The sequence below is a fragment of the Thalassophryne amazonica genome, chromosome 19 (assembly GCF_902500255.1).
Source record: "Thalassophryne amazonica chromosome 19, fThaAma1.1, whole genome shotgun sequence".
In the NCBI taxonomy this organism is placed as follows: Eukaryota; Metazoa; Chordata; class Actinopteri; order Batrachoidiformes; family Batrachoididae; genus Thalassophryne; species Thalassophryne amazonica.
Window position 1 is genome coordinate 31303044 of NC_047121.1, and position 16231 is coordinate 31319274.

The 16231-nt window shown below is 41.4% G+C and overlaps 1 protein-coding gene and 1 long non-coding RNA gene across 2 annotated transcripts in view; one reads left to right on the top strand and one right to left on the bottom strand.

The window, feature by feature from the left end:
* Positions 1 to 16231, bottom strand: part of galnt16 (UDP-N-acetyl-alpha-D-galactosamine:polypeptide N-acetylgalactosaminyltransferase 16) — a 160923-nt gene that overhangs the window by 2142 nt on the left and 142550 nt on the right. Inside the window, exons 10-14 of the mRNA XM_034194931.1 lie at positions 16009 to 16135; positions 12877 to 12969; positions 12201 to 12284; positions 7531 to 7657; positions 7134 to 7250 (exon numbers count right to left, since the gene is read on the bottom strand). Of these exons, the coding sequence (XP_034050822.1) occupies positions 7134 to 7250; positions 7531 to 7657; positions 12201 to 12284; positions 12877 to 12969; positions 16009 to 16135 (548 nt within the window). The remainder of the gene's footprint in view (positions 1 to 7133; positions 7251 to 7530; positions 7658 to 12200; positions 12285 to 12876; positions 12970 to 16008; positions 16136 to 16231) is intronic.
* LOC117531788 lies at positions 10037 to 13709 on the top strand. Its single transcript, XR_004566734.1, has 2 exons — positions 10037 to 10098; positions 13557 to 13709. It is a non-coding gene; the product is annotated as an uncharacterized LOC117531788 (long non-coding RNA).

A 16231-nucleotide genomic window follows, 5' to 3' on the forward strand; every position in this document is an offset into this window, starting at 1 on the left:
CCTATATTTATTTATTTATTATCATTATTGTTGTTGTTGTTGTCAGGGGTGGTGGCCAAGTGGTTAATGCACTTGGTTTCAGTTCGGAAGGTTCCTGGTTCAAATTCCACCCCTGTCACATTCCTTCATGTAATGTGGAGTTGTGTCAGGAAGGGCATCTGGCGTAAAACTTGTGCCAGTTCAACATGCAGATCCACCTTGGATTTGCTTTGGCGACCCCGAGTGCAAACAAGGGAGCAGCCGAAGGGACTTACTATTATTGTTGCTGTTGTATCTTTATTGTTTTTCATGGCTATTTTTGTCACTAAATTTTAAAATCAACATTTGGAAATATTCAACATTTTCAAATTGCTTCCAACCTTTGTGTACTGCTGTACTTTGCTGAAATAGTTATTAATTTACAGTTTTTTTTCAACAAGTGAACACAAAGCAAAAACACGATACTGTATTGCAAATACCATAACATGAATTGACATTACTGTAGAGCTTTGTTATACCTGTCAAATAACTAGGGGTGGAAAAATACATTATATATCATGATAAACAAAACGTGGCCTGTATTCAATTGCACTTTTTTTAAATGAGTATTGTGATACCATGAAAATCATAACGTTATTTATAAAATATACAAATCAAAAACCGACAACAAGGATAACAATGTATATGACAGAATAATGTGTTTCTTTAAAGTTAAAACATTCTCCACAGATTACTTTCTACATAATTAGTTTGAACTGTGCACAATTATTTAGCGTGATATGTACTGAATTTCGATAGGTGTATCGTGTGTATCATATGGTGGCGCTAGTGCATTCTTCCAACACTACAAATCACAAATCTACGTAAGTAGGATCCAAATAGATTATTTATACCGCCTGAACATTAAAGGACATGTAGCATGTTATTTAACATGCCGTTCAACAACACAAAATCAAAGTATTCGTGATTGTGAGTCTATCTGCACACATGTGGTCATGATTAGTGGTCACTGACATACTTTATTGCTAATTAAAGTTCTTGCTCAGCGAGTCAGCAGGTGCATTTCTGGAAACCATTTTACTCAGCATTTCTTGGTGGGTGATGCCCGTTTGAGCAAACACAGAAACAGCATCGTAGTGAACAGACAAAATGAAATGAACGTTACATCAGATCATGAAACTACTGACCATTCATCTGAAAGTGATGGCTCAGCATTCATTCAGATTAGTGGATCTGTGAGCAGACGCTTAGGAAACTTGGGAATATGTTATTTTCAGGAGCTTCAGGACTTCCTACAAGCTCGCGGAAGTGCATGAGCGTTGCGTGCACCACCGGGTTCATTGTTCCCTGCAGAGGAGACAGACACTGCACTCCCAACTCTTTTAATTTGTGAGAGAGTCTGTTGGGTTTAGGATCCCGAGTCTGCTCTCTGTACCGGGGGATGAACACGGTTTTAGTCCCGTTATAACTGCCACCATGAACGCACACTTAAAACTCTTCAAGATGCTCTTTTAACCCAGCTGTTTGGATGTGCAGCTGAAACTCCACCACAAGACTGTTTTTAGTCTGCCTGGAAATGCAGCTGTATTTCTTATATAGGAAAAAGTCAGAATACCATTTTCAGGAGATATGGACTTTCTATCAGCTTGCAGATGTGCACGAGTGTCGTGCGCACACTGCACGGTTCAGTGTTCTGTACAAAGAGCAAACGACACACTTCACCCCCAACTCTTTTAAATTTTGTTATCGTGACTGCATCAAAATGAGCACAGTTATCACTTTAAAATTGAATCACCATAACACGACATCACACTTATGTGAACTCGCAGCAGTTTGTCTACATTCCATTCAACAGCATGCTGGGACGTTTGCTCACAGTGATGTAAACACTGTCGGAAACACTTGGAAAAACGAGTACTTTGTTTTCGGCGGTCTCCGTAGCTGTTTGTTTTGATTGTTACAGACTATCCACAGAAGTGCACAAATTAATACAGGTATATCATCACATGACCTCTAACAGCCCAAATCTGAGTTGTTATGAATTCTGTGCAACATGAAAATTCAGTAAGGTATATCTTCTATTATACATTCCAAATCTAAGGTGGAAGTTTACTAGTGTATACTAAGGTACACCTAAATATCTTTAAAAAAAAGAGAGAGAGAGTAGAGCCACTTAGGTGCCTGGTCTTGAGAACCAGAGATGGTAGGTGGAAAAGCTTTTTTATCCCAGGGGAACTCTCCCTACCCACCTAAGCGGCTCAAGAAAATGGACAGCATGTATATAAGTGACATTTACACAACAGGGCAGTAAACAACATATACAAGAAATATAGTTACTATATAATATTACAGGAGTTAGCTCCTGAATCCAAAGTGTTTATACAGGAGAAGATTGTAGTGTACATCTACCTAGTCTGTAGACTTATTGCAAAACTAAATTATCATGAGTAGACTAAGATATAAATCTGGTTATGTTAGTATAGAAACAAAAGCTATGATGTAATGTGTTTTAGGTTTCTATCTAAAGTTAACCCTGCTAGCTAAATTATGGATAGTTACTATAGATTCTAGAAAGACAAATTCCATACTCTACATGCTTTCTAGTGGAAACCCCAAACTTAGGTACTATCTATTGATATCTATTAAAGAACCCATAAACTGAAGAACCATTAAAAATCTACACTATGTAAGTAAATCCCAAAAGTAAATCAATAACACAAACACTGTTAAACTAACATAAACCACAGTAACAACATTTAAAACCTCAAAACTCCGAACTCCCATAGTGAATTGCAGCACAGCCTCCATTGGTTATTGGTTAGCTAAAATCAATCAAATTTATTTATAAAGCCCTTTTACAACACACAAGGTGCACAAAGTGCTTTCCATTAAAATCAAACAAGGAAAAGACAGTGTGCATAAACAGTTAACATTCAAAAAATAAAATGCAAATAAATAAATAAATAAATAATAAATACACCATCACTGCTTAATAAGTATCAAAAGCCAGTCTGAACAAACGAGTTTTGAGTCGAGCTTTAAAAAGATCAAAGTCTGTCATGGTTCTCATGTCAGGGGGAAGTTTGTTCCAGAGTCTAGGCCCAGCAACAGAAAAAGCTCGATCACCCCAGTGCTTATACCTGGTTCTTGGGACTTCCAGTAAAAGCTGGTCTGTAGACCTTAAGGCCCTGGTTGTGTTACGAATACACAACAGTTCGGAAAGGTAAGAAGGGGTAACACCGTTAAGAGCTTTAAAAACAAAGAGCAAAATTTTAAAATCAATTCTAAAAGAAACGGGGAGCCAATGAAGAGAATAAAGAACTGGAGTGATATGTTGGCGACGGGAAGTGTTTGTTAAAAAACGTGCAGCTGCATTTTGAACCAATTGAAGCTGTTTGAGAGACGACTGGGAAATCCCTGTTGTGTGGGCCGCTGAAGAGGAGGTACTGCTGGCCCACCACCACCAGAGGGCGCCCCGCCTGGAGTGCGGGCTCCAGGCACCAGAGGGCGCTGCCGCCTCACAGGAGCAGCCCAGGTGACAGCCGTCACCCATCACCTGCAACAGCTGACATCCATCAGCTGAGGGGTATATCAGCTGGACGGCATCTCCATCTCATTGCCGAGATATCGTTCTACCAGGAAGGTAACGCACTCAGCCAGTCATCTCATTTCTGAGGAATAACCTTTTTGCTTGTGCTTAAGACAGCTGAAGACTGAACTAAGATTCATATCGGTTAAGTACCCTACACTGCAGTATTGTTTGTGACTAGAGGTGGAGGTGGTGTTTCCACCCTACGTGTTGCTGGGTGCAGCCGCACCCACATCTGACTGTTTCTGTTCCTCGCCAGCAGTACCGGATCCGACGAGCGGAGGCAGTGGCCACCTGGGAGTTCGGGACTTGGCGGCTCCAGTATTCCCGGGGTTCGGTGGCAGAGGAAAGCGGGTGGTTCCGGTTCGACTCGGACGGACGTCTCCTATCGTCGAGCCTGCCCACACGACACCAGTGGAATTGGTTTATTTTTACAATTGTGATCTGTTGTGTTTGTTGTGCAAATTCACAACAGTAAAACCTTGTTATTTGACTTCTTCATTGTCCGTTCATTTGCGCCCCCTGTTGTGGGTCCGTGTTCCTCACTTTCCCCAACAATCCCAACATAAAGTGCATTGCAATAAACGATCCTCGAGCTGATAAAAGCGTGAAAATGGCTAATTTCTCCAAAAAATATTTGTCCTATCAACTTTCCTTTTTCACAGCATTCATTCTTGACTCAAAATATTTAAGCAAGCCAAACGGAGATTGAAACCATACACACACACACGCATACATGCACACAGAGGCCCCTTTTGGCTTTTATAGTATAGATGGAGTCTCAGTAATAGATGAATGTACTGTAACTATTGGTCACTTCATGTTGGGTTTACCTTGAGCTTTAAAAGCATAACCTTTTATACAACGGTGTTTAAACAGGAGAAAATTGAAATATTTGATTGAAAAACATGCTGAAAGAAAAAAACTCGAAAAAATGTTGTTTTTTTTTTTGGCTTATTGATCAGTGTTAAAATATGATTTCAGTAATCGTTCACCTTTTCACGGTAACAAAAAACACAATGCTGTCTCTTAAGGACATCGAGGCCGAATGTCTTGCACAGTAAAAGTAGTTGCTTGTTAGTAGGCAGGCTTTCAAAGATCTGTTTGAGGACTGTGATCGAGCTGCAGAGAGATGAGGAGATGGACTGGCAAGTGTCCCGCACACTGATACACATGGTTCGAGTTAAAACTGCCTCTTCAGTCAAATCAACCGCGCAGCCAGCGCTGGTCCGCATGGGTTTGTGAGTGTTCAACATTCCCAAAGGAGAGTCCGAGGAAGGAACAGGGTGTGGTCCAAACTTATGGAAGCTCTTGTTGGAGTGCCTGTGTAAAATTAGCCGCTGTGCCTTCAACATGAGCTGCCTCAGCACGTTAAAGCTGCATCGAGTCATCACTCTCTCACAGCTTCCTGGCATCGACAGCACAGAGGCTGCTGAGCATCTGTCCCGGCACAACATCTCACGGCCCAAATCTGTCATGTGTCAACGTAACCCTGTGAGTGGCATATCAAACCCAAATATTGAGCTTGGTTCCAAAATGAGATTATAATTGGAAAAAACAGGTGCCTTATTAAAAAGAGAGATCGGAAACTGTTGAAATGAATTGCAGTTGCTGTTTTAACCCTTGATAAATATAATCGTACCGAATAGCTCTTGATATTAATAAAAAAAAGAAAGAAAGTGAGAAACTACAAATATCTACAATCAGGTCCATAAGTATTTGGACACAACATTATTTCTCCCCCCCCCCGATTTTGCCTGTGTGCACCTTCAAAATAGAGTTCGGCTGAAATAATCAATATACGAGGGCTGTCAATAAAGTATAGGTCCTTTTTATTTTTTTCAAAAACTATATGGATTTCATTCATATGTTTTTACGTCACACATGCTTGAACCCTCGTGCGCATGCATGAGTTTTTCCACGCCTGTCGGTGACGTCATTCGCCTGTGAGCACGCCTTGTGGGAGGAGTCGTCCAGCCCCTCGTCGGAATTCCTTTGTCTGAGAAGTTGCTGAGAGACTGGCGCTTTGTTTGATCAAAATTTTGTCTAAACCTGTGAGGCACATCGAAGTGGACACGGTTTGAAAAATTAAGCTGGTTTTCGGTGAAAATTTTAACGGCTGATGAGAGATTTTGAGGTGATACTGTCGCTTTAAGGACTTCTCGCGGAGCGAGACGTCGTGCAGCACTCCCAGGCGCCGTCGTCAGCCTGTTTCAAGCTGAAAACCTCCACATTTCAGGCTCTATTGATCCAGGACGTCGTGAGAGAACAAAGAAGTTTCAGAAGAAGTCGGTTTCAGCATTTTATCCGGATATTCCACTGTTAAAGGAGATTTTTTTAATGAAAGACGTGCGGACTGGTCCGATCCTCACCTATGGTCATGAGATTTGGCTCATGACCGAAACAACGAGATCGCGAGTACAAGCAGCCGAGATGAGTTTCCTCCGCAGGGTGGCTGGGTGCTCCCTTAAAGATAGGGTGAGGAGCTCGGTCACTCGGGAGGAGCTCGGAGTCGAGCCGCTGCTCCTCCACGTCAAAAGGAGTCAGTTGAGGTGGCTCGGGCATCTTTTCCGGATGCCCCCTGGACACCTCACCGGAGAGGTGTTCTGGGCACATCCCATTGGGAGGAGGCCCCGGGAAAGACCCAGGACAGGCTGGAGGGACTACATCTCTCGGCTGGCTTGGGAATGCCTTGGGGTTCCCCCGGAGGAGCTGGGGGAGGTGTGTGTGGATCGGGAGGTCTGGGCGGCTTTGCTTGAGCTGCTGCCCCCGCGACCCGACTCTGGATAAAGCGGAAGAAAATGGATGGATGGATCATCACTTTCACAGCTACGGTTATTTATTTATTTTAAGACAAGTCAGGAAGTTTCTCCAATCAGGGATAGTGCAGCGCTTTTGTGATACAAGAAAACAGATCAAATCTAGACTTGAGTATCCCATGTGCCTTCTAGCAAACTATAGCTGAAATTTCCAATCTTTGGGAAAAAAAAATATTCTCTGGTCCACTGTACCATGAAGTGTTGTAACAGCTGATGCATCATACAAAAGTAATACCATGTAGTTTACATCAGAGACTCAGATGTTTATAACTGCTTTAGGGTTGTCATGGCTGTGTTGGTGGCTTCCCTCACTCGTCGTAGACAGATTTACTACACAGTACCATACTGTTTCTACTTCATAATATTTATGTAAACGACGCCCAGGGCATATTCATTGATTTGGGAATAGTCATGTGCTGTATTCATCCCCTGACTTGTAAAAAAAAAAAAAAAACTTGCTACAAAATTGATGATTTGCATGAACAATAATATTTATATTATTTGTCCAATTACTTATGGGTTCTGAAAATGTATGAAAATTGCAGTAATTCCTAAATGGTTGATGTGATATTTCTGTGTTACTTCTACTGAAAATAGCAGAACTCGACAAACATATCTTGGCTATTTTATTTCAACTCCACTGTAGTGGTGTACAGAGGCAAAATGATTCAAAAAATGGTGTCTCTGTCCAAATGTTTGTCTTTTTTTTTATGCTTGCACAAATAAAATCCTTTTTTTTAAATTACCTGTCTAGGCTCTTTTGTATTGCATGGTTCCATCTTGACCTTTGACCCTGCTGTGAAGGCTGTAATGGCCAGGCAGAGGTCCTGCTGTCGGATCAGCGGCTCCACGAGTTCCCATTTCTGCAAAATACAGATGAATGTCCTGATAACTCAGGTTTCCACTATATTTAGATTTTAAAACAAATTCAATACATTTCATGCAAGTCAAGCATTGACATTTTCAATCCATCTGTGAGTTAACCAGAAAGCCGCAGTGCTGTAGAGAATATTTTTGAAAGGGAGAGAGTTATGGAGAGTCCTTGTGGACACATCAGTGTCCTCAGCAGAGTTTGCTGCATACAGTATTTATTTTGTGGAATGCGTTCTGGTTGCAGTCTCCCCTTAGTGGTACGGGCCTGACCTGTGACTGTGGCCTGTTTGCTCCGGTTCCTCTGCACTCAGCCAGTCCCACACTGTCTGTCCCATGGGTCTCCAGACACAAACTCCCTTGTCTTAGAATACTGGACACTGCTTCCTGCTCAGGGATCCTGAGGGAACCACGGAGAGAGAAGAGTGAGGTCAATGAAGCAAAGGTCTTACGAAAACACAAAACAGATGGATTACAGAGATCGGTTCATTTTGCAACATTTAAGAAAATGATAATTAACTCTTTTTGATGGTCATTTGGATTTGGACCATCAGCAAAATTGAATATGTTCTTTCTTTAATTACATAAAACAAAAGATAAATGTAATAAGAATACAAAAACTTGAGTCACTTATTGTTTGTGGAATCCTGCTGCTGGAGACGAGCAAACAAATGGAAGTAAAATATAAATTTCTCGCAGGCTTTGATGTCACTATAATGTAAAGAATGACATCTGCAGAAAGTGACAGTTCATCGTAAACTGTCTTTGTGTGATTATTTACCAGCCAGTACCACAACAACAACAACAACTATATATATATATATACTTTTTTTGCCTGCCACAAAGTGGAAGAAGACTATTGCACATGCCATGTCTTTCTGTCCGTTTGTCTCTCCACAGTGTATCTACAACAAGCAAAGACCAATTTCAGTCCAACTTTGTGCATTAACTCAGTGGACCTTCTTCTTGCAGCTCAGGTCCTGTCAAGGTCAGGAAGCTGTGACTGAAAAAAGGGCAGACATTTTTCTTAATGCTATGATTCTTGTCTGTATCGGTCCTTGCCCTGCCCTCTGTCTCCCTCTTGTGACCTACCCTGTGTTTGGTTCTCTGTGTTGTCACCGTTTGTTCTGTGTTTCTTCTGCACTTCCTTTAGTGCAGGGGTTTTCAAAGTGTGGCAGAGTGAGGCCCCCCCAGAGAACAAATGAATAGCTGCACCCCCCCACCAACACACATACACACAATTTCAACACCGAGTGTTTCTTTTTATTCTTTTACACGTTAAACACATTTTAAATATATTTATGTTTTTTAAGGAACTGTCTATGCATTTACACATTTTACAGCCTTTGTAAACATTTTTAAACATGTTTTTAAAGAACTTTCTATTCTTTCACACGTTTTACACCTTTTCAAACATGTTTTTAAAAAAAAATTCAATTTTTATCTTTTGTCATATTTTAAACATATTTTTTTAACATTTAAACATCTCTATGTTTTTAAATGTCTTTGACATAACTAACATATTTTAACATAAGTAATATTAATTAAACTTTTATACATGTTTACTCTTTCATCTTGTCTCACCTCTTGTTTAGTGTGAGCAGTGAGTCGATGTCTTTGACGCGCACAGGCGGCTGATGGAGGGATGCACTGTGGAGAGGAGCAAATGACGATCGTCCTCTACTTCTTTTTTTGGGTTGCCCCAAACTCTGTCTTCTCACTGACAGATTTACGCACTAAAAATGTATCAATTTTAGTCCTGGCATGTTAGCTAACGATGTTTTCTTTTCCCCATTTTTCCCCTTCTTCTTTTGTTGGTTAACAGTGTTTACAGTTATTTTTTTGTGCCCCCCCCAAAGAACTCTGGTTGTCCCCAGGGGAGCACACCTCACAGTTTCAAAACCACTGCTTTAGGGTGATCACCTGTTTCTAGCATGCCACTGTAGCTTTCTTCCTGTCTCTCCTCAGCTGTTTCCCATTAGTGATTATCCTCATCTGTCTCCAGGTTGTATGATAACTTCCCTGGGTATTTATACCCCTGTGTTCCGCTCATACTTTGACTGAATATTGTGCTTTTTTCCCTCTTCTTGCTCACAGTTTCTAGTGGTTCCTCGTGCTGTGCCTAACTTCTTGTTGCAAAACCTTTTTCCCTTGAGTGTGTTTTTGAGCTTGCCTGCCATTTTTTGGACAGTGTCAGCCAGAGACTATTGATTGCTTTTTGTGTACTGATCTCTGCACTGTCCCTGGGTTCTGTCAATAAAGACTGTTATTTTACACCAGCCCGCATTATCTCTTCGTTGGGGTATTCAAACATCCTCCCACTCATGACACATTATTCTAACCTTAATGCATGTTTTCTGAATGCTAAATGTGAAATACATGGTACAAACAGGTGTGGAAATTTGTAGGATTATTACATGGACAAAATACAATGTCTCACAGCACAGCTAAGCTACAATCATTCATTCATTTTCTATACATGCTTACAGTGCACCTGTAAAGTATTCACAGTGCTTCACTTTTTCTGTTTTATTGTTACTAACCTATTCCAAAATGGAGTAAATTAATTTTTCCCCTCAAAGCTCTACTCGCAACACCCCATAATGACAACAAGGAAAAGTTTTTCTTTGACATTTTTGCAAATTTATTAAAAAACAAACAAACAAAAAAAGAAATCTCATGTACATAAATATTCACACTCTTTGTTCAGTACTTTGTTGATGCACCTTTGGCAGCAATTACAGCCTGAAATCATCTTGAATATGATGCCACAAGCTTGGTGCACCTATCTTTGGGCAGTTTTGTCCATTCCTCTTTGCAGCACCTCTCAAGCTCCATCAGGTTGGATGAGGAGCGTCGGTACACAGCCATTTTTTAGATCTCTCCAAAGATGGTCAATCAGATTCAGGTCTGGGCTCTGGATGGACATTCACAGAGTTGTCCTGAAGCCACACCTTTGATATCTTGGCTGTGTGCCTAGGGTCATTGTCCTGCTGAAAGATGAACTGGTGTCCCAGTTTGAGGTCAAGAGCGCTCTGGAGCAGGTTTTCATCCAGGATGTCTCTGTACATTGCTGCATTCATCGTTCCCTCAATCCTGCCGCTGAAAAACATCCCCACAGCATGATGCTGCCACCACCATGCTTCACTGTAGGGATGGTGCCTGGTTTCCTCCAAAGATGACCCCTGGCATTCACCCCAAAGAGTGAAATTTTTGTCTCATCAGACCAGAGAATTTTGTTTCTCATGGACTGAGAGTCCTTCAGGTGCTTTGTGGCAAACTCCAGGTGGGCTGCCATGTGCCTTTTACTAAGGAGTGGCTTAGTCTGTCTGGCCACTCTACCATATGGACCTGAATGGTGAATTGCTGCAGAGATGGTTGTCCTTCTGGAAGGTTCTCCTCTCTCCACAGAGGAATGCTGGAACTCTAACAGAGTGACCATCTGGTTCTTGGTCACCTTCCTGATAAGGCCCTTCTCCCCCAATCGCTCACTTTAGACGGCTGGCCAGCTATAGGAAGAGTTCTGGTGGATCCAAACTTCTTCCATTTACAGATGATGGAGGCCACTGTGCTCACTGGGACCTTCAAAGCAGGAGAAATGTTTCTGTACCCTTCCCCAGATTTGTGCTTTCAGCCAATCCTGTCTCAGAGGTCTACAGACAATTCCTTTGACTTCATGCTTGGTTTGTGCTCTGACAAGCACTGTCAGCTGTGGGACCTTAGATGTAGACAGCTGTGTGCTTTTCCAAATCATGTCCAATCAACGGAATTTACCCCAGTTGCACTCCAATTAAGCTGTAGAAACATCTCAAGGATGATCAGTAGAAATATAATGCACGCATGCACGCACGCACGCACGCACGCACACACACACACACACACCTTCAACTGCTTATCCAAGTTAGGGTCAAGGGGGACTGGAGCCTATTGCAGTTGTCACAGGGCGTAAGGTGGTGTACACCCTGGACCGGACGCCAGTCTGCCGAAGGGCCGCATATAGACAAACAAACACATGTACACCCACGGACAATTTAAAGTTTCCTTTTCAGCTAACCTGCATGTCGTTGGATGTGGGAGGAAGCCGGAGCACCCAGAGACAACCCACACAAACACGGGAAGAACACGCAGACTCCACACAGAAAGGCCACAGGTGGGAATCAATCCCATGACCTTCTTGCTGTGACTCATTAGTGTGAACCATTAAGTCACTGTTCTGCCCAAAACAGGATGCACCTGAGCTCAGTGTTGAGCTTCATGGCAAAAGCTATGAATACTTATGTACATGTGAGTTCTTATTTTTTTATTTTTAATACATTTGCAGAAATCTAAAAAAAACAACTTTTTCACATTGTCATTATGGGGTATTGTGTGTAGAATTTTGAGGGGGAAAAATTTATTTCATTCACTTTGGAATAAGGCACATTTCCACAAAATGTGGAAATGTGGAAAAAGTGAAGTGCTGCAATTACTTTCTAATTGCAGTGTAATTAATTAGTTGGAAAATAAACAATATTTGAACATTTCAAATTTGATTTTCATTTGACTTAGTTACGACCTGAAATCATCAAACACTACATGATAATCAAAATTCCTGAGCATAAAACACGTTTGATGTCAGAAATTCTGAATCATGGGGTTTGGAAGAACATTTTAGTTTTCCTTCTGAGGGAAACCAGACTCCTTACCTTTTCATTACTTGCCAACAAATTTGCTATAAGAAATCTAAGAAGCTTAATTGTTCTTAACTGGCCTACACTGTCCTCAGATGATTACTCAAAATGAATATTTTTTTTCAGTGATGTCTCAAAGTCAACTTCAGCTTTGTGCTGCACATTATTACAAAATGAAATATTAATATCAATATCAAATATTCCGCTCAGTGGTATCAGTATTATCTTGATGAATATGTTTGAAGACAAATTGATTGGTGATTGTTGTGTTACCTCAGCTCGGGATAGACGTTCTCCATATACCAGCGGAAAGGTTTGCAGTTCAGCTTCCGCCGTAGTGTCAAACGATCTGCAATGCTGCATTAAAAATCATGATGATGATGATGATGATGTGGCAGTCGGGCCATGTAGAGAGGAAGAAAACACAAGACATCGTCAGCCAAAATTAAGAAAAAAGAGAGAAAGAGTTCCTTTTAAACTAAACACCAGAAATGAGCCAAATGCTGCTGAGAGAACCACAGTCAGCATGTTGCTGATCTTAATGAAGAGAACTGAGCTGAGAGCGCAGGATGAACTAATGGGAACCTTATTAATAGTGTTGAACCATCAGTAAATTCTGACTGCTGTTACAGGAGGGCACTTTTGTTTTAATGCTGAGCACTGCCTTGTGTTAGTCAACTTTAATGCAAAAGTTCTGTGAAGTGCTTTAAAAAGCTTTTTTTTTTCACACTGCAAACATCATAAAATGACATCAATCTAACTCCACGTTATGGCAACAGTTGCTATGGTTACTGCGTATTATGGGAAGTATCACTGTGGCAGAAAGATGGCTTGACTGTAAGAATATAGAGAAAGTATGTGAGAGGTAATTTTAAAGTGTCTGAACCAGTAAAGCTGTGCTGCCATCTGCAGAATACAAAGAGAAAGAATGACGATGTCATGGACAAACCTGCCAAAGGCTTTGCCCTGAGCTGAGGGCCTCGCAGAGTAATAGTACTGTTTATACTCATCCATCCACACTTCAGCTGCTCGCCGTGTGTTCCTGCACAAACACACCAACAACACCTGCTCAGACGCAGCAATGACACAGTAATGAACATTCCTGCAGTTAGCACCAACTGTAATGACAGTGTTGCATGCTGATGCCTTCAGACATCACCTCTGCACAAACCAGCACTTAGTTTAGCCTGGTTCAAACTTTAATTTCTATTTTTACAGTGCATCCGGAAAGTATTCACAGTGCTTTTCTTTGTCCGTATTTTGTTATCTTTCAGCCTTATTCCAAAATGGAGTAAATGAATCTTTTGCCTCAAATTCTGCTCACAACACCCCATAATGAGACCATGAAATGGGTTTTTAAAAAAAATAATTTTAGCAAATTTAATAAAAAATAAACTAAGAAATCACATGTACATAAGTATTCACACCCTTTGCTCAATACTTTGTTGATGCACCTTGGGCAACAATTATAGTCTCAAGTCTTCTTGAATATGATGACACAAGCCTGGCGCATCTATCTTTGGGCAGTTTTGCCTATTCCTCTTTGCAACACTTCTGAATGAAAACACTGAAAAAACATAAAACACATATGCAAAAAAACATCTGCGGGACCTCAATGCGCTCCATCAGGTTGGATTGGGAGCGTCGGTGTACAGCCAATTTCAGATCTCTCTAAAGATGTTGAGTCGGATTCAGGTCTGGGCTCTGGCTGGGCCACTCAAGGACATTCACAAAGTTGTCCTAAAGCCACTGCTTTGATATCTTGGCTGTGTGCTTAGGGTCATTGTCCTGCTGAATGAAGAACCATCACCCCAGTCTGAGGTCAAGAGCGCTCTGGAGCAGGTTTTCATCCAGGATGTCTTTATACATTGCTGCATTCATCTTTCCCTCAATTTTGACATGCCTCCCAGTTGGTTGGTAGTTGGTGGATTGCTGCAGATATGGTTATCCTTCTGGAAGGTTCTCCTCTCTCTCTGACAGAGTACCATTGGGTTCTTGGTCACCTTTCCAATTCATGTCCAATTAACTGACTGGACTGGCCTCCAATTAAGCTGTTGAAACATCTCAAGGATCATCAGCTTCATGGCAAAGGCTGTGAAAATTTATGTACATGTGATTTCTTGGTTTTTTATTTTTAATAAATTTGCAAACATTTCAACAACAAAAAACTTTTTTACGTTGTCATTATAGGGTATTGTGTGTATAATTTTGAGGAAAAAATGAATTTCATCTATTTTGGAATAAGGCTCTAACATAAAATATGGAAAAAGTGAAGTGTTCTGAATACTTTCTGAATGCACTGTACGAGGCCTATTAGAAAAGTATCCGACCTTATTATTTTTTTCAAAAACCATATGGATTTGAATCACGTGTGATTACATCAGACATGCTTGAACCCTCGTGGGCATGCGAGAGTTTTTTCACGCCTGTCGGTTACGTCATTCGCCTGTGGGCAGTCTTTGAGTGAGGAGTCGCCCACCCTCTCGTCGATTTTTTTCATTATTTAGGAATGGCTCAGAGACTGCTGCTTTGTTTGATCAAAATTTTTTCACAACTGTAAGGCACAACTGAGTGGACACCATTCGATAAATTCAGCTGGTTTTCGGTAAAAATTTTAATGGCTGATGAGAGATTTTGGTCTGGTAGTGTCGCCGTAAGGATGGCCCACGGCACCTGACGGCGATCTGCGCTTCGAGGCGGCAGCGTCTCGCCATTTCAAGTTGAAAACTTCCACATTTCAGGCTCTGTTGACGCAGTAAGTCGTCAGAGAACAGAGAACTTTCAGAAGAAGTCGGCATGAGGAATTTATTTGGACATTCCATTGTTAACGGACATTTTGTAATGAAAGAACGTGCGGGCAGAGTCGCATGTCGGGCCGGACCCGACCGCGGGGGGTCGCAACAGGAAAAACACCTCAGTTGGAAACCTTAACGGGCAAGTTGGAACATGCCCAAGCTGTTAAACAATTTCTCAGTTACTCACTTGTTGAAAGCCATCAAAAGCCGCCTGAATTTTACAAATGGTTTTCAACACAGAGGTGTTTTTCCTGTTGCGGTGCACACAGATTTGCCGAGTCGTCATGGAAACGACTTGGCAAATTTGCGCGCACGTCTTTCATTAAAAAATGTCCTTAAACAGTGGAATGTCTGCATAGCGCCAAATCACAACACAGTGGCCTCAAGGTGCCTCACACAAGTAAGGTCTAACCTTACTACCCTCCAGAGCAACAGTTGTAAGGAAAAACTCCCTCTAAGGAAGAAACCTCAAGCAGAGCAGACTCAAAGGGGTGACCCTCTGCTTGGGCCATGCTACAAACATAAATTACAGAAACAATTCACAAAATGAAAATACAGGAAATGCTGTTGGTGCACAGGCCAGGAGGGTCTCCAGCACAAAAGTTGTATGAAAAAGTCTTGCAAATTGGGAAAAAAAACTTTCATACAGAGAATATAAATAAATACATCCTGCAGTGCAGTTTAATTTAATCACATGTCTGCTACAAATTCACACAATGTGCCCAAACACAGAAACGCTTCACAAAGCTTCACAACACAACAAAGGCACTCACAGCACAAATAGATGTTTCTGCCCAGAGGACTTTAACTGATGTACCGTTCAGTGCATCACAGTGCACCACTGTTTCATTGTTTCCCATTCCAGGGTCTGCACCCTTCTAAGTCTGTGCCATGCAAAGATGTGGCCTTCCGATGTCAGAAATCTTAGACTGCTCTTGTTTTAGATGACAATATATCAGTGCAATAGTATCTGAATAATTAAGAGGACCAAAGACCATGGCAATATGATTCACTACATTTTCACACTAATTCTCAGTGTGCATGGCTTTGCAATCAAACAGAAAAATTCCTGGTTCAAGGTTGGCCACACCCCTTTCTCCTTCTTCAGTTAGATAAGCCAAATCAGCATACCAAATCTCCTATAATGACCTCAAAAATGATGCAATGCAGATTATTATATGTCAAGAATTTATGCAAAACTATTGATTGAATCTTCAGTTTGCTATGTAAGATTTTATTAAAAACACAGACAGACACAAAATACTCCAACAGAGTGAACCACTCACTTAATGTAGGTAAGCGCATTCCCTTCTGGGAAGTCATACGGGTGACGTTTCCTGAACACGTGACCCACACGGCTGCAGGGCAGAATCTCAAGGCTTCCTCCACACATCCACACCCGAAAAGACAGTTCTAAAGGAGGACAGACATGGATGACTGTACTGGCAGCTTTTCTGACATGAGAAACATCTGCTTACAGGCAGACGGTTCAGTATCGCTGGGCTGATG